A 26,892-nucleotide genomic window follows, 5' to 3' on the forward strand; every position below is an offset into this window, starting at 1 on the left:
TTTTTAACAAAAAGATTTTCTATATGAAAATTCATATGGACTTAAAATAAATGTATTACAAATCCTTTCAATTAATGGAATTGAAAAATTGAATGGTTTCAATTATATATAAAATTTAATTTAATTTAATTTGAAAAGGGTGATTATAAAATGAAGCATAATCAAGATTTAGGTATTAACAAATTTCAAAACTTTGCATTATAATTAAGTAAGGTGTATATATGTAATATATCTATATATATATATATATGTATATGTGTGCCTTGAGACCCCGTTGTCCATTGATGGAGACGAAGAAAAAACGAAGAGAATTTTCCCAAGAAAAAGAGTTGCTTATTCTAATGGTTGGTACGTATATTGGCTGCTAATACCTCTCAATTTAATGTGGATGATAAGTATTGGTGAAACAATTTTACTTGACTTTACTTTACTTTAATCCCCTCCAACTTGAAAAATGATTCCTCTAATTAATTAAACAGATTAAATTTGCACATGAAATTATTTTTAAAATAATAAAATTCAATTATAATTAGATCTAAACCTCATAAAATTTATTGTTCTTTACTCTTAGGTTAGATATATTATTATTATTATTCTTTTTCTATTTTAATGTTTATTTTATTTAAAATATATGCATATTTTACCCATGTTTTTAACCTAATAGAATATGATAAAATTAAAAAAAAAAAAAATCAAAGTTTGTTGTGAATGAAAATGGGCCTTAAGCGGGCTTGGAGTTGAAGGTCGTAGTCCAATAACCCGATACAATTTTAACGCGGTGCTGCAGAGGCCAGAGTTTTAATTGTTGTTGGTGTCTGAAAGTGCTCTGCTCTCCATCTCCAAAGTTTTTAACTTGCTCAATTGCTCAGAGTCAAGGTAAATTATTTACCCGTTTACTAGGGTTTTATGGGGTTCAACAACATACGATTTTATGCTGAATATTCTTAAATTTTACTTTCTTCGTGCTCAAAAATGGAATTCATTTGTATTAATGTTATATACTTTTTAAAAATTATTTAAGAGTTCTGAGTTATTAGTGAATTTTGCTGGATTAGCGTCAAGTTGGAAATGGAAGGGGAGGAGCTGACCGAGCAGGAGACCGCATTATATGATCGCCAGATTAGGGTTTGGGGTGCTGATGCTCAAAGAAGGTATTACGGATTATATTTCTGAAGTATAATTTTGATTTGATTTCGCATTTTGTTCATTTATTTTAATTTGTATTTAAGCATGATACTTGCATTTTAAACTCTCCTTTATTGCTACTGGTACTATGGTTTAAGTTCATCAGTTGTTTTTTTTTTTTTTTTTTTGGGTATTTGATTGCAGACTTAGCAAATCTCATATATTAGTATGTGGAATGAAGGGGACCATTGCTGAGGTAAGCTTCTTAACTTGCTTATATCTTTAAGGAAGCTGGTGTAATTTTGTTTAGTTTCTCTTGTTTGTAATTTATACTATAGATAAATTTCTCTGTTTAATTGCTTTAGTTTTTTTTTTTTTTTTTGGCTCAAATTAATTTTTATTTTTTTTTATTTTTATCCCTCCTTTTTCTGGAGTGTAGTTTTGCAAGAATATTGTGTTAGCAGGAATTGGTAGTCTAACATTGATGGATAATCGCGTAGTTACTGAGGAAGCACTAAATGCAAATTTCTTAATACCACCCAAGGAGGGTGGATATAGTGAGAAAACTCTTGCAGAGATTTGTTGTGATTCTCTGAAAGAATTCAATCCAATGGTCCGTGTTTCTGTAGAAAAAGGTTTGCTCTGTTCCCACTACCATCTTTAGTGGTTGGCTTGCTAGTTCTTATCTTCATTGCAGTTTGAAAATCTCGTACTTGAAATCTGTTCATTTTAATGTCTTGTCCGCTCAATGTCGATTAATTCTATAATGTACCTCACATGAAATAGGTTCTTATTGAAATGTTGTTTTCACAGGTGAATTGTCAACCTTCAGTGCTGAATTCTTTGATAAATTTGATGTCGTGGTTGTCAGTTGCTGCTCTCTTGCAACAAAAGTACCAGCAAAATCTTTCTTTAGTGAATGGTTTGTCCTTAGTAGCTTATGTTTATTGTTTCTGTAATTTTCTTATGGTTCATGATGTATTAACAGAAATCGGTGAATGAGAAATGTCGTAAATTATCAAAGCGTGTGGCGTTTTATACAGTTGACTGTAGAGACTCTTGTGGGGAAATATTCGTCGACCTGCAGAACTATAAATATACCAAGGTGATCTTATTTGGGTCTAATAATTTTCTGTTTTCATTAGTTCCTGTATCTGTTTTTCTAAAAGTAGTTAATTTATGATTTATAAATTTTTGGTAAAAACTGATGAATTATGACTTATAATGCATAATGTGTTGCTTAGCGTATGAGTCAGGTATCTGGTCTGTTGCCATTATCCAGACCTTGTTCTGAGATAGAACTCTAAGCCCATTATTGTTCTTCAATAGAAACTATAGACATTTATGAGTCTTTTATGGAGCAACTGGGTTGACCAATTATGAACTCTTCTGATATCTTGTAGGTTGTTTGGCCTGTTTCTTTTTGATATTGTAGTTTATGCATGCCACATTATTTTATGGCTATCACACTCTTTTAAAAGTATATTGCATTATTATAAGAGGTGTTAAACTTTTCTGAGTCTTTTTCTTGCAGAAAAAGCTTGAAGAAACTTTTGAATATGAATTGGCATTTCCAAGTTTCGAGGTATGTGGTTTCTAATACCTGCTGTCCTTATTTGTAAAATTTATCTTTTAATAAACAAAAGAATGTTGTATTATTTTCTTGCTGAGTGCATGATCTCCAAGCTTGTTTAGTAGGCAATGTTAAGTTAAAACTTCTGAAGTCATGAAAGTCCAATCCTTATCTACTTTTGCTAGAATATTATTTAGACTATTCCAACCAATGAGTCCCTTTTAACACCTTGATGCTTACCCCCATAAAGTAGCAATTAATCTGTCAATCTGATCACATACCACTTGAGGCAATAAGAAAACACATTAAATATGATGGGATTGCTTGTGCCACTGCTGTCAACATAACCTCTTTTCCTGCTTTAGACAATAAAGAACGGTTCTAGCTCTCCAATCTTTTAGAGGCTCTATCCACAATGGTACAAAAAATACTCTGCGTAGACCTTCCAATAACCATGAGAAGGCATAGGTACTTCTCATGACACGAAACATCCGATTGCTCTCTCACATCCTGTGTTGTTGTTTAGTGTCTGCAGAGAAACAACTCGTTGATTTAGTGAAATTGATAGATTGTCCTAAAGCACCCTCATATGGTTTAAGAATAGAAGCAAATGCCACTGCCTCATCCCTCTGGCAATGGCTAGAAATGACTGTTTTATGCAACAAACAAATGAGAGATGGTAGGAGGACCACAACATACTTGAGACCTGAATTATACCCCTGGCTTCTACTTGTCTCAACATGGATGGAAGACTCTTATCCCACATAATGAACAAATAGGGTGATAAACGATCTCCTTGATGGATACAATACCCCTACTACGTAAGAAATGATTCTTGTTGACCATTAAGTAAGACAGAATAAGAAGCCGATGTCACACACTTCATAATAAGAGACACAACACAAGGGTGAAAACCCAACTAAGCATCATATTTTATAGGAAAGACAACTCAACTCAATTTTATGATTTAGAAATTTCCAGTTTTAATGAAAAAGGGGCTCTTTTCTTTTGTTCGACAATGCCCATAAGTGATGGAACAACCATTGACCATTAAGTAAGACCAAATAAGAAACTGACATCACGAACTTCATAAGAAGAGACACAACAGTTGGGTGAAAACCCAACAAAGCATCATGTTTTCTAGGAAAAACAACTCAACTCAATTATATCATTTAGAGATGTCTAGTTTTAATGCTACAGAAGCTTTTATTTATTTATTTTTTGTTCGGCAATGCTCATAAGTGATGGAACAACTATTTACCATTGAGTAAGGCAGAATAAGGAACCGACATCACACACTTTATAACAAGAGACACAACACTAGGGTGAAATCAACTTAACATCATTTTTATGGGGAGAAAACTGAATTCAATTATATGATTTAGAGACGTCCAGCCTTAATGCAAAAGAAGCTTTTGTTTGTGTTTGACAATGTGCGTAAGTGATGGAATAACTCAATGCAATTAAAACATTATTAGCAATCAATCTATCAAGGACAAACACATATTTGGAAAGATAGATTGCCGTTGGCGACATAAAATTCCAACAATGGTTTATTACCATTTTCACGACAACATTGCACAAATTAATGGGATGATATCCGGAGCAAACTTTGGTTTTCAAAAGTTTTCGGCTAAAGTTACTATGTAAGGTTCATTAGTTGAATAGACCGCTGACCATTCAAAACACCCAAAACAAAAGAAGTAAACTTGTTACTTACTACCGTTTTGGGAAAAAGATTGGGGACATACTGTTAGGGCTCGAAGCCTCTGTGGGTCCACTTACTTCAGTGCAATGTTTTCTCCAGTTTTTGGTTCCATAAGAGCTTCGTTCATGCAGATTGTGACCTTATTTTCCACACAAGAAAATAACTAGTTCCAACTCCAACACATATGAAATAGTAAAGATACTCCTAAAATGAGCTTGTAATAGATCTTCAATCCCCTTTTTATCATCCACTTAACAACCTTGTGAATCTCTCAATCGATCAATGAAATTACATCTCCTCCTAACAATAGCCTCGGCATGAAAAAAAAAATAGTGTTTTTGTTGCATTGTTAAACCAATCTATCTGCAAACTTTGAGCACAAATAATATCTTCCTTTGTAAATAAATCACGTAGTTCAGCTTCAATCTTTCTATTTTCCTAACAAGTTCCTCCGTGGGCTTTAATGTGATTTTTTTTTTTGAAAAGTAAAAAGTGTATTAAAATGGCACCAAAGGGATGCAACCTATATGTGGAAGAACGAATTGTTGTAGATTTCATTGAATATTAAGGCCCTATATATTAATAAGTGAATGACAACAGTAAAAGGAAATAGTATTAATTATTTGGTGATTTGGTAGAGCCGATGATTAATTTGTAAATATTTTTGTAAATGAGTTTACACCCTTCTAGTGCTTATAGTAATTGAATTATACGCTTTTTGTTTAAAAGAGATAGTATTAATTACAAATATTGCAAAGATATTCAGTACTAATATACCTTTTACCCTAATAAAACCCTAATTTGTACTTCTTAAGACTCCCCCTCAAGTTAGTAAATAAATATTATTCATTCCATCTTGGCAATAATCGTCGGAAATACAGAATTATTTAATCTTTTAGTCAAAATATAGGCAAGTTGTGAAGAATCAGCCCACTATCCAGTTTTTATTTTTATTTTTTTTGGATGAAGTATTTGTTTACTTCAATACGCTTAGTTCTCTCATGTTGTATTGTGAGCGATGCTAATCGCTTACTTATTGTCGCATTAGAGTCTTATATGTCTTCTATTGAAAATTTTCAACAATTCAAGCTCAAACACTCCTTGGACGTAGCCTTGAACTCTGATTCTGCACTAGATCGAGTTATTACATTTTGTTGTTTTACTTCTCTAAGTTGTTAGATTCCCTCCAAGAAAGGTACAATGCTCCGGAGGTGGATCTCCTATCAACTGGTAATCCAGCATAGTCTGTATCAGCGTATGCTTCAAGAAGCAATCCATTATTTCTTTTTTTTTTTTTGAAATAAAAAATGTGAAATATATTAACATGGTACCAAACAATTGTTACTGTTATTGGCTGCAGAACATGCGTCTGCTGGAGAGGACAGGGTGCAGTGGAAGCTGGATAAAAGTGGTGTCTTTTCTGTCAAATCTTATTACAAGCACTTAACTGACAAAAACAATGTTATAAGTTTTGATTTTCCCTCTAGGCAGATCTGGAAAGCGAAAGTTTCCCCTAGAGTTGCTTTTTTTGCATGGGAAGCATGTAGAGAATGCATCTTGACAATAAATAAACTTAAAACTAGGGGGTTGGTCATTCCAAACCGGTTCTATTTGTGTATGGCTAATGAGGAAAGCTGTGTGCATGTACTGTTGCGGTGTCCTGTGGCCTCTGGATTGTGGAATACTATTTTTAGTATGATTGTGTCAACTGGGTGATGGCTGGATCTATTAGGGAGGAATTGTGGGCTTGGGATGGGATGCATGTTGAGAGGAAGTTGAAAAATCTAATTCCTTTATCTTTGTTTTGGATTCGTTGGAAGGAGAGAAATTCTAGAGCTTTTGAGGGTAAAGCTAATGATTTGTATAGTTTGAGAGATAGATGGTTACATTATTTTGGGTTGTTATTGTTAGAGTATGACATGATTAGTGATGTGGATTTTGAGCATGTCATTGATTCACTAACAACATTGTAAAGTTTTTGCAATCCATTATTTTTTTGGAACATAATTCCCGTTCTTGAAATGAAGTATTTTGTAGTCTACTTATAGGTGTACTTTTTTAAAGTTGTGCATGAACTGACTCACAACAGTAACAACATACGCAATGTCTGGCTTGATATGTGATAAATATATCAATTTTTCTACTAGTTTTTGGTACACATTTCTTTGTCAACATTTGGGTCTTCTTCCGCCAGTCCTAGATTATGATCGAGATCAATGGGTGTGCTACTCGGTTCGCACGCAAGTTTACCAGGTTTCTTTTATAGATATGTAACATATTTTTGTTGGGAAATGAGTGTTTTTGACTTTGAATAAGCCACTTCTATTCTGAGTAAATATTTTAATTTCCTTAGTTCTTTAATCTTGAACTTTCTAGTCAGATATTGCTTGAGAGCTACTTTTTCCTCTTTATCGTTTCCTATAACAATTATGTCATCTATGTATATTAGAAGAATAGTGACTCTCCTTGACTTTGAGGGCTCAATGAGTAGAAATCTCCACTTGCTGATTTTATTTTCAAATATCTGCATTTCAATATTCATAGTATTTTTCCATTCCTTGCTGGTAAAAGTTTTAGATAATGTTTTGGAAATAGATACTGTATTCAGGCTCATAAGACACCTTTTGTGAGATGGAGAACATTTTTCAAGGGATATAAAACTCGATATAGGATAGAAGAGATACTTAGTGCATTCTCTCGTCCCATTTCTGAGTGCAATAGGTATATCCATATCAAAATAAGTAAGGTTCTCAGAACTTACGTCATTTCCGATAATTGACTTAGATTTTTGAATTTCCTTTGGATCGAATTTTAGATTCTTCCTTCTTGAATACACCCAGGAGAACTGTGGGTCTGGCTTGGCTGAAGGTTAAGGCTTATCTTCTGGAGGTATGAGTTTAGGTTTACTTTGTGAGTACTGGGTTTCTATTGGGGTAGTCGTTGTCGGGGTGTGTTTTTTACAGGTAAGAGAAGATATAAAAAAGGGTTGCAAGAGGATTTATTCTCCTTATCTTCCAGTTTCGTAGACTCCCCTTACAGAGAAAATTTATCAAAAACGGATTCTATCTTAACAAATGTGACATCAGTTGATACAAAGAATTTTTTGGTCGAGAGATAGTAACATATGTATACTTTATGGGTGTGCGAGCATTCAACAAAAGCACATCGAATGGTTCTAGGATCAAATTTCTCTATGTGACTTATATATGTAATATAGACAACACAACCAAAGACACACAGAACAAAGTTATTGGAAATTCATACCTCAGGGAAAAAGGAGGCAAGAACTTCTGTAGGATGCTAAGGTCTAATATTGAGATGGTAACCAGTTTATAAAGTAGATGACAGTTAACACAAATTTCCCCAAGTATTGTTTAGGAACGTGGTTTTGAAACAAAAAAGCTCGGGTAATGGTAAATAAGTGACTGTTTTTTCGTTCTATTACCCTAATTTGCTTGGAGTATAAACACAGAAAGACTCATGATCAATTCCTTTTTTTTTTTTTAAAGACAGTTTGTGGTTAAAATAATACCTGGGTATTATAGGTTCTAAAACATTTAATTGTAATTCCAAATTGTGTATGGATTATAGTGTAGAACTTGGGAAAAATATGACTAACTTTATCTTTTTGACTTCAATTAAAAAACCAAGTTACCCAAATGCTATCATCAATAAAGCTGACAAACTATTGAGTTCCAGAAATATTGTAAATATATGAAGGACCTAAATGTTAATATGGCTTAAGGTAAAGAGAAAACTACTTGTGTGATTGATAGGGAAAAAAATTACATGGTGGTGTTTTGCATAATTCACATACATCGTAATGTAGTTTCTCATTATTAGAATCAGAAAATAAAGAAGGGAACATAATCTTGAGAACAGAGAAAAGAAGTTTCTAGTCGTTGATGATATAGACATACCTTGTCTAGTGCAGGTGGAGAGTGCCGTATGTGGTATCACAGGTATCTCCAGGAAATATAACCTATATCAAGCCTCAGCACGGGCAATCGTCATTCTTGAGATTTGGTCTTTAAATTCAATTGAGAGGAAGAAAAAGTCACTTCACAAGCAAGATCTTAGGATAGTTTAGTTACTAATATAAGGTTCGTGCATAGTCAAGGAACATGGAGTACATAGTAAGAGTAAAGTGAGTGGAAGTTTTATGTTGCCCATTCCTTCTACTGTGGTCAATGAACCATCAATAGCGACCAACATTCCCCATTCACCAGAATTCCAAAGGCAGTGAGAAAACAGGAACTAGAGGAGGATATGTTTGCATGTGTCCTCCCCGTTCTTGCACAAATAACATCGATTCACCAGAATTCTCTCCCCTTTTTACCGGCTTGTCCAACATGAGGATACTCATATTGGTTGCTTCCTGTGCAAACATGGCCACTCTTGAAGTTGCTTTTACTTTTTAAATCATACTAAAGGGAAACTTACCATCATCATCTCCCTCTTTGTTAAATGATAGTAGAAGATTCGATAAAGAATTGTCTATTTTTGTTAAGACCCGATATAGGCTTATCCTCCACCCCACCTGATACCGACACCCAAGCAAGGGCGGAAAAAAGGTTCATATATTCATGAATTTCCCAATCATTTAAATTTCTCATTAAAATAATGGACCATGTTCATGTCCTTGAAGAACCCAATAATGAATCTTTAAGAGGAATTTTCTTGTGCAGTGCAGTATCATAGATGGATATGTGTACAGAGGACCTCCTCTTCCATCCAATCATCTCTTTAGAATCTCAACCCCTACCCTGTTCCAACTTTTTGATGCAAGTTTGAAAGATCTCTTTTCCTGAATGAATTTTCTTCCACGAGCCCATGCCATGTGCCTCCTTGATATCAATGGCAAACCTCCAATGCCAAATATATCTAGCTTGAACCTTGCTACAATCACCTTCCTCCATGGACTCCAGCTCTTGACCATAAACCTCTAAAGCCATATAGCTTGCAATGCAACATTAAATTCTACCAACAGTCTCACTTCCAACCCCCTCCCAAAATAGGATGTTTCACCACATCTTAAGCCACAAAGTGATACCTCCTATTTTCTTCTGAATCACCCTAAAGGAATCTGCGCTGAAATACATCTAACCTCCTAGCCACACTCTTCATATGGTGGCCAAAGACATAAAATAGATTAGAATGTTGATCATGACACTCTTAATAAGAGTCAACCTCCCTCCGATAGAAAATAGTCTCCTCTTTCACCCACCACGCCTAGATTCAAATTTACTCACCACTGGATCCCACCACCAAGACTTTCTTGAATTTAGCACCAAGAGGAAGACCCAAGTCTATTTCACAAGAAGATTCTCACCCCTGCACCCCAATATGGTGGCCAAATTTCCTATTGCTGTGTACCATGACTGGGACTAATTCAGATTTAGCCAAATTATTTTTAAGGCCAGAAATAGCTTGAAAGCACAAGAGCACGCATATGATGTTAAGAAGATCCCTTGGGCTTGGTCTGCAGAACAGAAGAGTGTTGTTGGTGAAGAATTAATGAGTCATCTCCACATCTTCTCCAGTCCTCCTCAGCTTAAGATTGCTGAAAAGATGATGCTCCACTCTTATTAAAGCCTTCCATAACAATAATAAATAACAGCGGGAAAGAAGTCTCCACATATTATGAGCCCCTATTCCGTAACAATGATCCAATGTGATGTTGTGAACCAACAAAGACTTCCACTCTAAGATTCTCATATTAATAGCCCAAAAACCTTATTTTTCCCACCATTGTAATATTCTCCACATACTTTTATTTTATTATTGTGATTACCATCATGGCCATTCTGCTAGGAATTTGCCACCACCTCTAGACAAGTATTGTCTTTTAACCACATTGATTCAAACTGGATAACTTTTTTCCTTTTGGTTGCTCTGTCTCTGCCCATGAAATTGCTCTCTTAATGGGGCATGGTCAGAGTTGGTATACGAATATTTTACACTACAATTCCTAGAAATGTGTCTTCCACCCATGATTGGCCAAAAATCAGTCAAGCATTTCTGTATATTTTCTCTACCACCCCTGCATTAGTCCGCATGTATTTGAACCCAAGGTCTTCCAACCCACAATCGCCAATACACACTGTATTGATCCCTACTATTGAAGTCTTTAACCTGACCTCCCCCATTGCTCACCATGAAAAGAAATTTGATTTAAATCCCCAGCACAAAGTTCATGGTAAATCAAACTGAATTTTGGTTTCTCTAAGTCCCAAGTCATATGCTTCCTACCAATCTCAATTCACCATATCTTCCATAATTTTCAACCCTCTGATTCCATTCACCAGTAAATTTAACATTGTTTCCAAATTTAATTTCTGTTAAAATATTGTATAAGTGGATATTTGGTTCATCAACAGTATTATGTACTTTGTTGCTTGGTGTGTTGATTTGTTTGTCTATATTGATGCAGGAAGCAATTTCGGTATCTTGGAGATCACTTCCTCGGAGAGTGTCGAAGCTGTACTTTGCTCTGAGAGGTGTGGAAGATTATCTGTTTATTGATTACTAAACAACTGAAAAGGGGAAAATGTTAAAAGGAATAAGAAAGGGAATGGAGGTATGAGTCTTAGGTTAGAGAAGGGAGAGCCTCTAAAATATATTTAAGAGATCGGTTTCTGTCCAGAGAATTATGATGGTCCTTCATGTGTTCTAAAAGTTTCCTTTTGCGTTCTTCCAAAAAAAGGAGTAGCCTTTTGTTTTAAAAAGTTCTAAGGGGTTGCCACCCATGAACTTCACAAACAATCAGAAATCAGAATATCAATCAGCTCCCCTAGTTTGTTATCATGAGTAATCTGATTCCCTGATAACAAAATACTTTTGAATGGAACCAAGCATCTCTCCTTCTATTCACTGGATATAAAATGCCATGAAAAATTCTTTCTTCCTTTGTGCATGGCCTGAAAAAATAGACAAAGGAACAGGAGTATGAAATATTCTTGTAAATTTACAAATTCTGGGGGCCCCTTCCCCCCTCCCCAATTCCCAAATAGCTTTTCTGTCATTGGAGTTTGTTTCTAACTTGCAACCAGATTTAAGCCAATCAAACCACAATGCATTTTCCAACTTAGGTTATCTGTCTGTTTGTTATATTTCCACATTGTGCCTCCAATGGGCTTTTGTTGCTGGAAAAAATTGTGTAATCTGTAATAACTTGTTTAGTCCATCCGTTTTGCTAACTAACCAACTCATTGCATGTTTTACAGTGGTTGAAAGGTTTGAAGAGAATGAAGGCCGTAGTCCAGGCGAGGTTTCAATTGCAGATCTCCCTGGAGTCCTGAAAGTTAGAAAGGAACTCTGTGATAGAAATGTATGGTACTTAAAAAGTTTAATATCTGTGTTCTCTACTTCCCCTGACACGTCATATCATATACATTGCAGTTGCTAAACGAGTCTCATATACCGGATATCCTCCTAGAGAGATTGCTAGTGGGTGCTAGAGAATTCCCTCCTGTCTGTGCCATCATTGGAGGGATCCTGGGCCAGGTACTAATTCATTTGGTTTTTGATCGTTTTGTTTTGAAAGTGTCGTGCATCTGATTTATAAAGTTACTAACCATTTTTCAGGAGGTTATCAAAGCAATATCTGGCAAAGGGGATCCCCTCAAGAATTTCTTTTTCTTTGATGCCATGGATGGGAAAGGGATAATTGAGGACATATCAAGCCCTAAACAGGGAGCAGAGTAGCTTAAATAAGGAAGCTGTACTATAAGTGTTGAAGTAGTCTGCGCTCATCGTTATTCGAACTGAGGGGTGCAAATTTTAGGATTGACGGAACAGTTTGCTAGGATGTGCTGTCATGTTAGAAAGGTAATTGCTAACAAGTGATTACTAGAAAATTCTTGTTAGACAATCTTTTCTTGAAAGCCATGGTATTGGCAATGAATCCCAAGTTATATAGCAATGTACTCTGGCTTTGTTGTGGAATATAGCAAGTCATCAATCAATGTGGGTGGTAAATTGAAAGGAAAAGTGAAAAGGAGATATCTCATTGTTTCGCCATCAACTCATCGAAAGAAAGGGAAAACCAAAGGTTACTGGTGGTGTCTCCTGATGGTATTTGCTTTGCTGGGATGTCTGTCAGGAACTTTTTATGGTAACATGAGGCTTCATATTGGAAGGAATATCTAATCTAAAGGTCCAGCAAAAAGAAAAGGATGGTGAAAATTATAGGGTAAATTTTTTTAGACCAGAGCGGAAGGAAACCAGGAATAAGTTTTTGATGGCATAACAATTCACAGGAGAAGTGATGATTTTAGTTGAAATTATATTCTCAACCTTGTGTAAAAAATTATGATATTCTTAAGACAGAATTGATGATTTGAATTCCTGTCATATTCACAAGAATATTTTAAAAAAATTAAAAGAGGGTAATTGATGATTCATCTTTTGGATGGATTCCAATCTACAATAAAGGAAAATATCTTTCAGATTTTCTCCAAAAGATTACTTAATGGTTTGGATTTCTTCCATAATAGTAATCAACATCCAGATGATCACATTTTAATCCCTTTTATATCAAAATTATTTATTCAAATCAAATACATCAATTGTTCACAGAAAGAAAGAAAGAAAAAGAAAAAAAAAAAGAAAAATTGATGAGCCCGAACGTGGGGCGGTTTCATTTGCTATTATCTCGTTCAATCTATTGAGTTCAAAAAGGAGCAACAGGTGAAAAAAAAAACTTCTTTATCCTTTTAATTCAAAAGCTCCACTTACAGCACCAATGATGGAATAGGATACAAGGAAAGCAGAGGAGACCCCACCATGGAAAGAGAACGACCAAGCTTACAAAATACACAAACTGATGACAAACTTCACCAGCAATTCAAGCACTTGCAGCGACAATGGGACTCCATTAAACACCCAAAACCCAGAACTCTACGTAGAATCTCATCACAACCCTCCGCCAACATCGTTACTGCTCTTCGGCTGCTAGAGAACTCCCCGAGAAGTCTCATGTCATCACTCCACCATTGCAGGTCTCCATCGTCCGAGGAGGAAACAGCATGGAAGGTGAGCCACAGGGACTTTGCAATCGAGGAAATAATCAGGGAGAGAAAGGCCGCCATCCAGACCGGAAAGTTGAAGGGACGGCGTCTTTTTGAGGCAGAGAAGGATGTAACAGAGGTGGGTTTTGGAGGAAGAGACGAGATATGCAGTGTGTTGAATAATGGTTTGTTTGAAGAGAGTGAAGTGAGATCTGTGTTTTCTTATGATTCTGATGATGAGAATGAGAATTATGGCAGCTATGTAGCGTTGTCTCCTTTTCATTGTCAGTTATCTTCATGCAATTCATCAATACCAATATCATCATCATCGTCTTCTTCGTCTTCTCTGTGCGGTGACCGTGTAGACCAAAAACAGCTTGCTATGGCGGCTCAGGAAGAGAGGGGATTTGGTCGTGATGTGGATGGTGACAGAGCCAGATGGGTAGTCGTAATGGGTTTGTTTCTTATTGCTCTAATTGGTATCATTTCAATCAGATCATTTTCTGGTGGCCATGGAGTTGCAGAAGTGATTCTAGTCCCAACATGATCCTGTTTTTCCAACTTTTATTTTGACGAACTCGTTTCTTTTCTTGTTTTGTCAAGGGATGTATATGTCTGTTGCTATTTGGGCTGATAATCCTGATTGTTAACTGAAGAAACTTGATATTTGGGCTGATAAATTGACTTGCTGATGTTATGATGAATATAGAGTTCTTGTGTCAAGGAGCTTCTTTATGTTAATATCAAAACTGAGGCATGCTTCAAGTTTCTCTTCTGTAGTAGCAAGGAATATGCTAACCCAAACTAGTCATAAGGCAGAGTGAAGGAGTCAGGCCACCCACAGGTGTCTGCATAGAAAATTTTAATAGACACCATTAACATAATGTGTTCTAACATACTTTTGAAATTGACGGTTCAATCTATTCTGTTGTGTTCTAATATATTACTGCTTGCCATAAGAAATACTCTCATAACTCTGCAAAAGTTCATAATGCTATAACAAAATTTGGTTACTCTATGTTGTTCAAGGGTAATGTGAGCATAAATCGCTATTTTTTTTTGGTTTTTCTACCTTTTCGTTTTTAAAAAGGTTTGGAACTTTCATCCCAATGATGAATTGGATTACTAGGGTGCCAATAATGTATATAAAGATGGTTATAGACATATAGAAGTAGAGATGTGCATGAAAATGCTACCCGACTTGAGAATCACAAAAGCAAACTGTTTAGAATCAATATAAAACCCCAACATCCACCAAAACATAGAAGCTATTAACTTTGAACTAGCATGACAAATGCAAACAATGACAGGATTACAATTATTTGAATCAATCATCGTAAATTATCAGACCCATCAAAATAGTCTTGGTTGATTTCATTGCTGACCAAATAATTCAATTTTATCAATATTATATATTATATGTAAATATGTATACAATTTACATAAGAATACTAAAAACATACTTGCTATTAAAACCATCGACACAATTTCATAATTTTGAATAAAGTTAGATTGAAAACAATAAGGTTTTTTTTTATTAAAAAGTTAACTAAATCGATTTAACCCACTAACCAGATTGAGTTTAGTCAGTTCGATTTAACTTTTGCACACTTTTAATTATAGACATGAATTTTTAAATTTAGTAATGAACCGGCCATTTATGATCAAGATAATATATTATTACATATAGTATCATTTTAGTCCAATTGTTATGTTTCTTTTACAAGATATATTTGTGTTAACTGGAGAAAAAGGAAAACAAAAGAAGAGAAAGTTGTAAAATTTGATCTTCAGTCAAAGATGTTCAAAGAAATTAAAGCTTGCTTTAGGACTTAATAAGCCAATTAGAGCTAAACAAGGTTGAGTCTATGATCGAAGGAATATCAGTACTATCAAATTCACACTCCAATTATCTATTGCCTAAAAATCAAAATAATTCTACATTCGTGGCCAAGAAATTATCATAGAAAAGATAAAGATTATCAACTTACCTGTAAGAGAGAGTGATAAAATAGGTTCAGGCTGAGCCATTGTAGTTCAAATGTTCAGGTCTCCCAATCTGATTTTCAGGTTCTCAATGGCTGATCAGATCACAGCTCAAACCAATATATAACTAATATGCCACTAATAAACATAATGAATCACACAAAAATATTCAAAACTCAAAATTTGTCCATCCACATTTTTGCCCGCAGTATAATTTACACAAAGATGTGAATTTACAGATGAATTTTGATGCGTGTTTTTAATCGAAATTATTTTTGTTTGCAAGTCTTTGAATATATAATTCTAGAAAGTAGTATGCATGTGTATCTGCCTCAGGATTTCTTCAAAGTTCTCATCCAACTTTTGGGTTGAATGTGTATGAATCCCTTCATACGTTGTTACCACGATTTGTTCATCAATGGAGCTGCGTTGGACTTGCTTCTTCACGTTGCAACCTTTATATGTACACTTGTAATAGCTTCTGCATGAAATAATCAACAATATCATTTGGCAACCCTTATATAGACATACACATACGTGCACCTATATATATATATATATATATATATATATAGAGAGAGAGAGAGAGAGAGAGAGAGAGAGAGAGAGAGAGATACATATAGAGTTAACGCATGTTTGATCATTGTCTATTAGTGTAGAGTCTGCAGGCACTTGAGATTTTCTAACTCAAAATAGGTTGGCGAGCTACCAATTGGGTTCTAAATACAAACACACTTCTATATACACATATATATAGGAAGGAGGGAGGACAACGTGTAGATAGTGTACATATACAATTATACAATCAGGTTGAGCGATATTACAATGGTGTATGTAAAAAAAGGAAAAAAAGAAGATATCGTACATATGTATATATACCTTGGGAATTTATTGTTCTTAACTGTTTTTTGCCCATATTTCCTCCATCGATATCCATCATCTAGTATATCAATTTGGCTCCTTGTTTGAAATGCATATCTATGCCTCCTGCTCTCCTTTTTTTTTTTCTTCTCCGATACTATTCTAACTCTATCACCCTCCGAATCACCAGAGCCTCCATTACTAGTACTCTCATCATAAATGGTTTTCTTGGCATCCAAATCTTGATCATCAGCTCTTGTAATATTATTCATTTTCTTCATCCCCTGATCATCACCATGCAAGATATTGTAACCAGTGTGAGGGCTAGCCATGTTCATTAATGAACAAGGAAAAGACGATGATGCGGATGAGTCTGGGAAAAGAATTTGGTACTTCTCCATTGAAGTGATAAAGAAGAGAAGAAAAGGAGAAGATATGGGTTATGAATGTTGAAAAGGAAAGAACAGAAGGGTGGACGGTGTAATGGAAGACGTCCATATTCACAAACTTGACTCATATTGACAGGGAAAGTGATTTAATTCCATGAATGAATCCATCCAATCATAAAACAGAGAAAAAAAGTATGTGTCGTAAACGGCACGTAATCTGACAACTAGTACGATATATGAAAGATTACCAAAAATAAAAGTACTTAACAAAGAATGTATACACATAGATATCGAAGGGCTAGAATATTTTTGTTTCTGTAGCTATCTAACTAATATTTAACAAAGACTTTTACTTGTTTCTTGTACCCTTAAACTTATCCAAATTTTGAAGGAGAGGTTTACATCATTGACTTCAGTGTCCATTTCTGAATCTGCTTCAGAGCTGATCAAATCTTTTCTTTACGTGTTTAGTTTTACTATCTACACTAGAAACTATGCTAGCTGCTCCAATCTTTAACCCTCATTTTCTACTCATCTTCAACAAACATGTAATGGTATATTTGTTTTTAGCCATCTAGCTGGATCACCATGATATGTATTCATGTTTTTCTGAGTTGAAAAAAAGAGATTTTTCAGGTTTAATAAGGATTTAAGGGTGAACCAAGTCACTAATTTTTTACAATATAACTGTAGATGTTACTTTATGATGAAATTTAATGGTTAAGAAAAAAAGAATATAAGAGTAATTATCAGTGGGTGAACTAAATTTCAACTGGGCACTTAAAAGTGCAAGCTTTCAATTTTCTAGTACTGCAGTTTCAAAGTAGTTAAAAGCATTAATCAAATTGAACACTAAAGAGAATTTTTGGTAAGAATAATTATTTTCTACCATCAATCAAGTGTTGCAACCATCAAGTCCTGTTTGAAGAACTTTCAAGGAGGAAATTGACTTTTATTATTATTATTATTTTTAATAAAAATTTATGTACTTTCACTATACAACAATAATTGTTTAAATTCATACCATCCCAAAGAGAAATAGAAATAAACACCCTTCATCTTTAAAGCCAAAAAAAAAATATAAATATATATATATATATATATATATGGAAGAGTAGAATTAAACACCTAAATATTATGTGCATGTATGAAGTGTGTTGTGGATCAAATTCAATGTTAGGTTATTGCTACAAATGAATTATAATGATGGCATTCATTAAGCAATCTGATTGATGATGTCCTATCATTTGACTTGCTGCAAAGATTCCCCACTAGTATTATTATATTTGGAAATAGCTTATTAACCATTTTTCGCTTTCCCATGATTTTGCATGTACACACACACACACACATATATACCACAGATGTGGTACAGAAAAGAAAATTCAGAATCAGGGCTGGGCTCAAGATTTTAACAACCATCCTCCACATAATTATTATTATTTTAGTTAATTGATTTAGTTTTCTAAATTCTATGGGCTGGGTTTCTGAAAAGCCCATCAGATTTGTACTGAGCAAAAAAGTTAAAAAAGGACAAGAAGAGCAATGGGCTCAAGGAGAATTAAGATATTTTTTAATTTTATTTTGTTTGAAATATATTTTTCAGGTGCATACACCTTTTGAAGTATTTATTATTAAAAACTTGACTAATACGCACCGTTTTGGATAAAAATCTTTTTGTTGAAGAAAAACCATAAAAATATGTTAATAACCCAACTTCTTGCAGTTAAATTGGTATGAAATTAAAATTAATTTGAAATATTAGAATTAAATGGGTGATTATTATATGAGTTTATATAATCGATATAACATGTAACTCATTTGCTAATAAAATTTTAAGTCTAATATATATTTTTATATCCAAGAAAAAGAACAAATACCAATAAAAATATATTTATGATTAAAAAGTCTTTAAAAGTTTACTCTTGCAATACTTCAAATTATTAAAATAAAATATTGTATAAAATTAATGTTTATTCAAGCCTAAAAATTTAAATTTGATTAAGAATTCTATTATTATACGTAAAGACTTAAAAGAATGAAGTATAAAAATTTAAACTGTAGATATAATAATAATAATAAATAGTTACTTTTTTGGGCAGTATGTGATTCTCAAAGTTAATTAATTGCTAATCAACGCGGCTTTAAAATAACAATGAGCTCTGGGGCAAGGGGAGTAATTCTTTTTGGACATACTTAGATGGGCCCCATCAAATATAAGGTTGGTAGGTGGGGGCCCATTACGACATCATCACATGCTATGGCCAATCAAATAATCTCGCCATGATATGTATTAATTAGTTTTGTTTATTAATCATAATTAATTAATGTGTAATTAATTGTGAATTTGACTGTTCTTGCAAGGCTGTGTTTGGACGCTTGAGAAATCATTTATACCAGACAAAGCCATGTACTATGATGATGCTCATCATGTCTCCTTCTACCATGGATTATTCACCTAACAAAATCAAATAATATAAGCCTTTTCTTTATTTTCTGTGTGAATAATTCTTTTATTTTACAAAAAAAAATACATAGGTTACATCAAAGTATTGTATTCTATTATACTCCAACTTGAAATGTATGTTTCTTTGTTTACACTTTTTTTTTTTTTTTTTAAAAAAAAAAAAAAAAAAAAAAAAAGAAGCACACATGATATGATGCATATATTTTATAGAATTTCAAAATTTTTAAAATAAGATCTAATTTTCCTATACAAACAAAAAATTAATTCTTAATACACATTTTCTCATTATAAAAATATTCGATTTTTTCTATTACTAAAATATCATCGACCATCAACTCGCACACTTTAAAAATGTGATAATAAAATTAGTATTTATTATTTATATTTTTATTGTTATAATAAACAACTTATATTTTCTCATTATAAAAATATTCAATTTTTTCTATTACTAAAATATCATCGACCATCAACTCGCACACTTTAAAAATGTGATAATAAAATTAGTATTTATTATTTATATTTTTATTGTTATAATAAACAACTCATATTGGGACTTCAAATCCGAGATTTATTTATAGAGAGTATATAAAATAGACTATTCAATTAAAGGTTCAAGTCTTATTTCTTATTTGTATAATTTAATTAATTTCTTTTTCAAAAACAAATCCTTTAACTAATTAAAAGCTAACATGACCATCTTGCACCAATAGAGGAGCTAAGAGATTAGGAAGCTTTAAGTGAGAAAGAAACCATCAAGTGCTGATAAAGTCTGTATTAACTAAAGTATGAATAACGTGATCACAACTTTTACGAATCTAGTTCAAATTAAAAAAAAAATAAAGATATTAAAAGTACATCATCAAATATTAACTAAATTCAAACAGTATTTTTGTTATTAATGAATTAGATTGAAAATTATTTTGAGCATCCCTTTCAACATCGTATATTGAGTGCCTTTTGACCATGCAATCTCCACCCATATCATAGATCCATAATCTTTGCCAACTCTACTGTTTAATGATGGAATTCACCTTTTTCATGAAAATATTACTTTGCCTTCCCAATTTCTTGAAATAATTGCTAATCCAGTCCAACCTCCTTTCATAAATGCATCAATATTTACTTTAACATATACAATCGATGGTTACGACCATGTTACTCGGGGCATCTACTTATTTACATCATTATAATTACCCTCTCTTCCCTTTTCAAACGCTTGGTCTTTCTCATGCAACTTCTTTTACAGCGTCAACATAAACAAATGGAGGTCAGTCCATCTATTATTATGAATCTATTGATTTTGACACCACCATAATCCCTATAGAATCATCATAGACCATGCTCGAATATTGTTTATGTGAAGAGCTTAATGATGAGACAACCATAAATTAATAGTCAAGGACATGTGTTGCATACTTATAAGTGGAATCATTCTCCACACCACGTTAGTCTATGCACAATCTTTTAATAGACAAACAATTGTTTCAATAGCTTCTCCACACATAACATAAATATAATAAAAAATAATTCCTTTTAGCTTCAAATTTTTTTAGAGATACAATATTTTGACATAATCTCTATGCAAAAGTATGGGCCCCAGAAAACATTACACTATGTAATAAGTTCTTCTAGTTGCAACTACCAACCATAAAGGATATTTCCCCACCCGCTCTAGTATTCTTTAGTTGTTGTTTGTAATAACCCAATTTCACAGTATAATTACCATTAGGAGAACATACCCAACCATTCTATTCGGAGGTCATCTACATGTTTAGTGGAATGATCATTATATTTTTGGTCTCATGTGAGGTGAAAATATTTGTGATAATATACACATTCTAAGTAAGTAAATGTGGCAGAATCAACTTGGGAACATACTTGGGTACATTTGGATGAAGGTTTGGAGACCAAACATTGTGACCAGGTTGGCTAAATACCCATTTATCTTCTCATATGTCAATTTTTATTGTTGTTACCAATTCGCCATCACAAACCCTTTTCTAATAATTATCTTCCTATTAGTATGCTTCTCCAAGAATAATTAGGGCTGAACCACACTTATGCTTACATAAATTTCACATATTGAAAATATTTTGTATTTAATACTTGATGTAATAGTAAATTTTGGTTTTGTAACAATCTCAATACTTGTTTAGCCAATATGGCTACATTAAAGTTATGAAAATTTTGAAATCTAATCCTCCTTCCTGTTTTAGTCCACACAGCTTTGACTAAGGTAACTAACAAATTTTTTCTTCGCCTTTCTTTTCTCCATATACACACAAATTTTTTTCCATCTGACATACAAATAGATTTTAGTTGTAGAAACATTCTCATAACAGAATTTGGAATTGCTTGGGCGACTGACTTTTAACATGTTTCTTTTCCTACCTTCGACAAAGTTGACATTTTTTAACTCTGCACTCTCTCAACTGTTCTGTTTATTATGCATTTAAGAATTGCCTCAAAGATCTTCCAATTACTATTGGGAGGCCCAAATATTTTGAATGGAAGTCCACCTATGTTACTCCCACCATAGTTATCAAATTATGTTTCATTTGTCTCCCCACACCCTTAAAAAAATTTATTGCCAACTTTTGTAAATTAAATTCCTGTTTTAAAGATAACCTTATATACTTGCAAAATTCTTTTAATTTATGTCTCTTCATTAATCTTTACCTTCCCGAATACAATACTATCTTTAACAAATAATAGGTGGCTAATGGATGGAGCATCTTGACAAATTTTGTTATGCCACCTATAATAACCTCCTATTCTTCTTTTCTCAATATCAAAAATATTTTTTGTACATAAAATAAATAGGTAAGTGGACAAAAGGTCTCTTTGTTAGATATCTCTTTGTAGGTAAATTGTACCTGCCATTAATTAATGATGCATATATAACAAATATAACACAACCATTATAAAAGTGACAAATCTTTCATCAAAACCCAATCTCAACATCATGTTATATAGAAAAGGCCATAAAATGTCAAACTTTGAAATAAAAGAGCCTATATTATTACTTTTATGATTTTTTAAAAATGAAATAGCTCAAAAAAAGAGAGTACATTGTTAATAATTAATATGCACGGAACAAATGTTAATTGAGTAAGGTGAATAATGTCTCGAAAGAAGTTCTTTAATTTGTTTGTTGTACACTTTGTAGTAATTCTCATAATTGCATTAAGCTAATGGGTTAGTGATCAAAGGAGTATTATAGTTGTCTCACTTTTGGGATCAAAGAAATAAAAATGTGATTTACATGACCTACACGTGTTCTATTGTTCATGGATTCAACAAAAAATTTATAACATCTATATTAGCAATAAGCCAAAATTTTGATATAATAAAGGAGATATACTATTAGGTCCTGGTGCAAGGTGGTATAAACTTCTTCTATAGTGTGGGGCTCCAATAACTGTGTGTTCGCAGTACTGGTAACTTTTGAATCGACATTGTTAAGAACTTTTTCCATATCTCTTGTACCATCTACTTTACATAGACTAGTAAAATGTTGTTAAAATATCTCATGAACTCTAATTTCTTATATTATCCATTCTCCTGTAGCATTGCTTACTTTTGTGATCGTATTCCAATGTCATATAACAGAGACACGTGCATGAAAAAAATGAGTATTTCCATCGCCCAATTTTAACCAATCCATTATGGAGCATTGCGTTCACTTTATTTACTCCATTTAATATACAAAGAATCAGTCGATAAAGTTTTAACCTGCTCATATATGAGTCTTCTTGTAACCATGCCTCATCAAATCTAAAATGGGTGTTCTGTAAGTTTTTTTATTTATTTACTTATAATTTCATAATCTTAATTCTACTGCTTTACTATGTTGTTTTACATATAAAAAGCTAGTGATCTATTGAATGGATGCTTGACAATGACATAAAACTAGTCCTTCAATAGTGTTATGCTTTCTTGTCCATTATATGATCTACTTGGTTCTTTTATTTATTTTTTTTGTCGGTGCTTAGTTTTTAAAAATTACACATTTTTAAATATGTTATTTTACAGTTTAAATACATAAAAATTAAAATATTTTTCTATCAGTTTTTTTTATATCTAATTTTACGTTTTTTTTTGGCTTAGTATTCAAATGAATTATTATTATTTTTTAAAAGATTCGTATTTTAATGTATAATAAAAATTCGGGGTTCATAAACTATATTTATATATAAATAGGACAAACACATGCATCATATAGAAAATATTTTTAAACTTTCCACAATTTGAAAAATATTTATTTTTTAAACATATTTTGGGAAATAGAAAAAAACTTATGGGAGGTCCACTTTTTCCAAAGAGAGAGAGAGAGAGAGAGAGAGAGGTATGAGTACGTATTCCCATATTGAGAAAAAACCTATATAATATGAACATAGATAAGTTGATTATCTACCGTAGAGCTATCGATAATATTACTAGTACTACTTTAAAAGAAAATTTTACAAGCTGTATTAAATCAATATAAAAGTTCGGTTCTAATTATTTTTGGACAAAAAATTATTTCTAAGAACTTAATTTCAGTATAAAAAAAATTGATTAAAAAATTATTTCTGCAGCTCAATGAATAGACATGGCCGCATCTTCATGTGTATCTAATTTTTATATTGAAATTATATATATATATATATATATATATTAAAAAGAAAGAAAAGAAATAAGCATATTCTCTGAGCTTTTTTGGACAAGATGGAATGACTAGGCCCTACTCACGAGCTACATCATGTACATGCCCTGAGCTGAGCATTTTGGTGCAGTCAATTTTTTTATAAGCTCCTTTTGTCTACCAGACATTCTTGCAGTGAAATCTAATCTCACTGCTCCACAGATTTATTTCCCATTTCATATTATACCACTTTTACATTAACATTAATTTATATTCAATTAATTTAAGAGTTAGTATTTCCAATCATGAATCAGTATATATACATAATTCAATAATTAAGAAGCACGATCATATGCATAAACAGTGGATTTGTGTAGACTTGTATTTGTCTTTTGTATCTACGTACACATACATACATATATATTGTTTTATGATGATTTGGTTTTAAACCCACGAGTCACCTTAAAAGAGACATGCAATGTGCTTTAATCTCAGTAGGGCCTTGAATGAAATTGAATCATTTTCTCATAAGAATCAGAATTTTAACTCCATAAGCAAACATGGTCTTATAAATTCCCTCCATGTGAGTTTAAACGTCTCTAATTGCCAACTCCATAAGAAATCAAACAAAGAAAATGTTTTGTCTCTTCATTTCAACACCTTATAATTAATTAATTAATTCGTCCACACTTGTCTTCTAATTTCCTTCCTTTCTTCCTTCAAATCACAAAAAAAAAAAAAAAAAAAAGAAAATGTTAAAGTCTTCTCATGGCTTTCTGATCTCTTTAGAGAGCAAACGTGGATTGAATAATATGTGTTTTCATATGGGATATACTTGTTTTTTGTTCAGTCATGATGAAAACACAAAAAGACTTTGAACACTTTTTTCGCACACACACACACACACACATATATATATATATATATATATGACGTGTAAAATATTATTTTATTTTTTATTTGAAAGTAAAATATACAACAAGTGGTTATAATTTGCTTGAATGCCCCAAGAAATTGATGGTAATCATAATCAAACCATATTGTTGTAATTAAATTAATTAAGATCATGAAGTATCTAGACAGAGCAACATAATCCAAAATCTGAAAAAGAATTCAATGAAAATGTTTGGACATTTTCGGGCCACAAATTCCCATTTGCCACCTTTTATTTATTTACTTACTTACTTTTGGCATAATATTAATGGGTTAATCATTATTGCTTTTTAGGAATGATAAGATGTTTTGACATCTTCCTTACATTATCTTTTCCTTCTTTATTTCGTAATATACATCTTGAAATGTATTTTCTTTCTGCTTCCAAAAAATAATTTGGGAATGACTTCATATATTTAAAACAAAAAAAATAACAATAAGACTTCTTCAAAAAAAAAAAAAAAGGATGAATATTTTATCACGTAGAAACTAACATACGTAATCATGATTAAGAGTTCAAGAAGTAGGATATGATAGCGGATAAAAATTTAGGTAAAACCTTTTGATTGCCATAAAAAAAAAACTTGAGAAATATTCTACTTTTAAAAAATTCAAAGAGGTCAAAATTATTTAGACAATAAGTCACTAAAATTAGGGATTAGTCAAGTTTTAACAAAGACATGTGTTTGTAAAGAGTTGAACTTTGTTGCTTAGTTAACAACAAACCAAAGTGTATATCATTTACCTAGAGACATGGTTGATATTGGATTCACAGTTTTCTATATGTTTCGGATGGCTTTGGACGATGAACATTTACTATGGTTAGAAATTGAGTGTCATCGAGTGTTCTTTTAGACATTTGGTGAGATTGAGTTTAATCTAATTTTCTTCTTTATTATGTTTCTTCTTTGTATAGAAAATTGTTCTTTATGTAAAGGTATTCAATCAAGAAGTTCTTTCGTAACACATAAGTTTATAATTTTCTTCTGTTAAATTATGAGTATTTCATCACGTAGAAACTAATATAAGTAGTTAGGATTAGAGTTTGGGCAGTAGGATATGGAAGCGGACAAAAATTTAGGTAAAATCTTTTGAGAGCCATAAAAAAACTTAAGAAATATTCTACTCTAAAAAATTTAAAGAGATTAAAATTCTTTAGACAATAAAACAGTAAAATTAGGGATTAGTCAAGTTTTAACCAAGACATGTGTTTGTGGAGAGTTAAACTTTGTTGGTTGGTTAACAACAAACCATACTGTTTGGCTTTTAATGTATTTTGGATGGCTTTGGAGGATGAAAATTTATTATGGTTAGTAATTGAGTCTCCTCAAGTGTCTTTCTGGACCTTTGGTGGATTAAATTTAATCTAATTTTCTTATGCACCATGTTTCTTTCTTTTTATAAATTTTTTTTCTTTATGTAAAGATGTTCAATTAAGGAGTTCTTTCGTTGCACGCAAATTTATATCTTAGTGAGTTACCACCCAACAATTCATAAATATTGAATATAGATTAGTGATTTATTTTAAAATAAAATTTGATGTTTATAATGCTATTTTTAAGTTTTTAATTTTCTTTTCACTTCACATTTTATTGTTGCACATTTTATTGTTGGCAAAATCAAATAAGACCAAATAAATATGTGAAACAAGGACCTCATTTTTTGTTGGTCCATTGCCACAGACTTTTATTTTTGTGTCTTCTGTATATTCAAAATGTGGAAGGAACTATTAGTTGGATGTCAATTTGAATGCTAAGTAAATCCCAATACAGGCTCGTGCGTCTAGTCTAGACCATTCTTAATTGATCCTTATACAAGTCAATGATTAGTCTAGGAAATTAGGGGCCAAGAATTCCAATCCGACATGGTCTGGGACATATAAAAAATTAATTTCAAAATTCAAAAAACTCAAAATATGTAAGCCCTAGAGATTCTTTTTTCTTTTCTCGTTTCTTATTATATTGTTTTCTTGAACCATGAAATTCTTGTCACTAGTTATAGTAAAATGGCGATTAATGAGTTTAAGTGCTTCTCATCTACTTCTACTAACCACCATGATTGGTGTGCAACATGTGTTGCTTTTTCTGCCTCTTAGTTTTCAATTTCAATATAAAATCCTCTCAAACTTTCTTCTTATCCTTTTATTTCCTATCTTCTCTATTCTCTCCACTGAGTCAATTACCTTTCACATGTCACCATGATGAGTGTGTCT

General features: G+C 32.5%; 1 protein-coding gene and 1 long non-coding RNA gene across 3 annotated transcripts; one reads left to right on the forward strand and one right to left on the reverse strand.

Annotated features, from left to right (window-relative positions):
• The first annotated feature begins 726 nt into the window (after positions 1 to 726).
• LOC110812854 (SUMO-activating enzyme subunit 1B-1-like) lies at positions 727 to 12,398 on the forward strand. Of its 2 annotated transcripts, none has more exons than XM_088212021.1 (11): positions 727 to 876; positions 1,056 to 1,151; positions 1,330 to 1,381; positions 1,565 to 1,760; positions 1,939 to 2,018; positions 2,114 to 2,230; positions 2,660 to 2,710; positions 10,840 to 10,906; positions 11,633 to 11,736; positions 11,808 to 11,912; positions 11,994 to 12,398. In XM_088212021.1, exons 2-11 carry the CDS (start codon positions 1,069 to 1,071, stop codon positions 12,111 to 12,113), a joined length of 975 nt encoding a protein of 324 aa, XP_088068147.1. In that variant the 5' UTR covers positions 727 to 876; positions 1,056 to 1,068; the 3' UTR covers positions 12,114 to 12,398. The 2 variants fall into 2 exon arrangements, with proteins under 2 accessions (XP_088068147.1, XP_088068148.1); XM_088212022.1 differs by having other exon boundaries at positions 755 to 876; positions 1,038 to 1,151.
• A 3,412-nt stretch (positions 12,399 to 15,810) lies between these two features.
• Positions 15,811 to 16,276, reverse strand: LOC110816683 (uncharacterized). Its single transcript, XR_015816596.1, has 2 exons — positions 16,021 to 16,276; positions 15,811 to 15,884 (listed from the first exon to the last, which is right to left on the reverse strand). It is a non-coding gene; the product is annotated as an uncharacterized LOC110816683 (long non-coding RNA).
• Positions 16,277 to 26,892: the final 10,616 nt, after the last annotated feature.

Source organism: Carica papaya, chromosome 9 (genome assembly GCF_054855325.1).
Source record: "Carica papaya isolate Zhongbai chromosome 9, ASM5485532v1, whole genome shotgun sequence".
Classification (NCBI taxonomy): domain Eukaryota; kingdom Viridiplantae; phylum Streptophyta; class Magnoliopsida; order Brassicales; family Caricaceae; genus Carica; species Carica papaya.

What these genes read in the sequence shown, in the direction of transcription:
- LOC110812854 (XM_088212021.1), top strand. Translation starts at nt 1,069, where the DNA reads ATGGAAGGGGAGGAGCTGACCGAGCAGGAGACCGCATTATATGATCGC. An exon ending in GCTGCTCTCTTGCAACAAAA is followed by an intron (nt 2,019 to 2,113) that starts GTACCAGCAAAA and finishes ATGTATTAACAG; the next exon opens with AAATCGGTGAATGAGAAATG. An exon ending in TTGGAGGGATCCTGGGCCAG is followed by an intron (nt 11,913 to 11,993) that starts GTACTAATTCAT and finishes ACCATTTTTCAG; the next exon opens with GAGGTTATCAAAGCAATATC.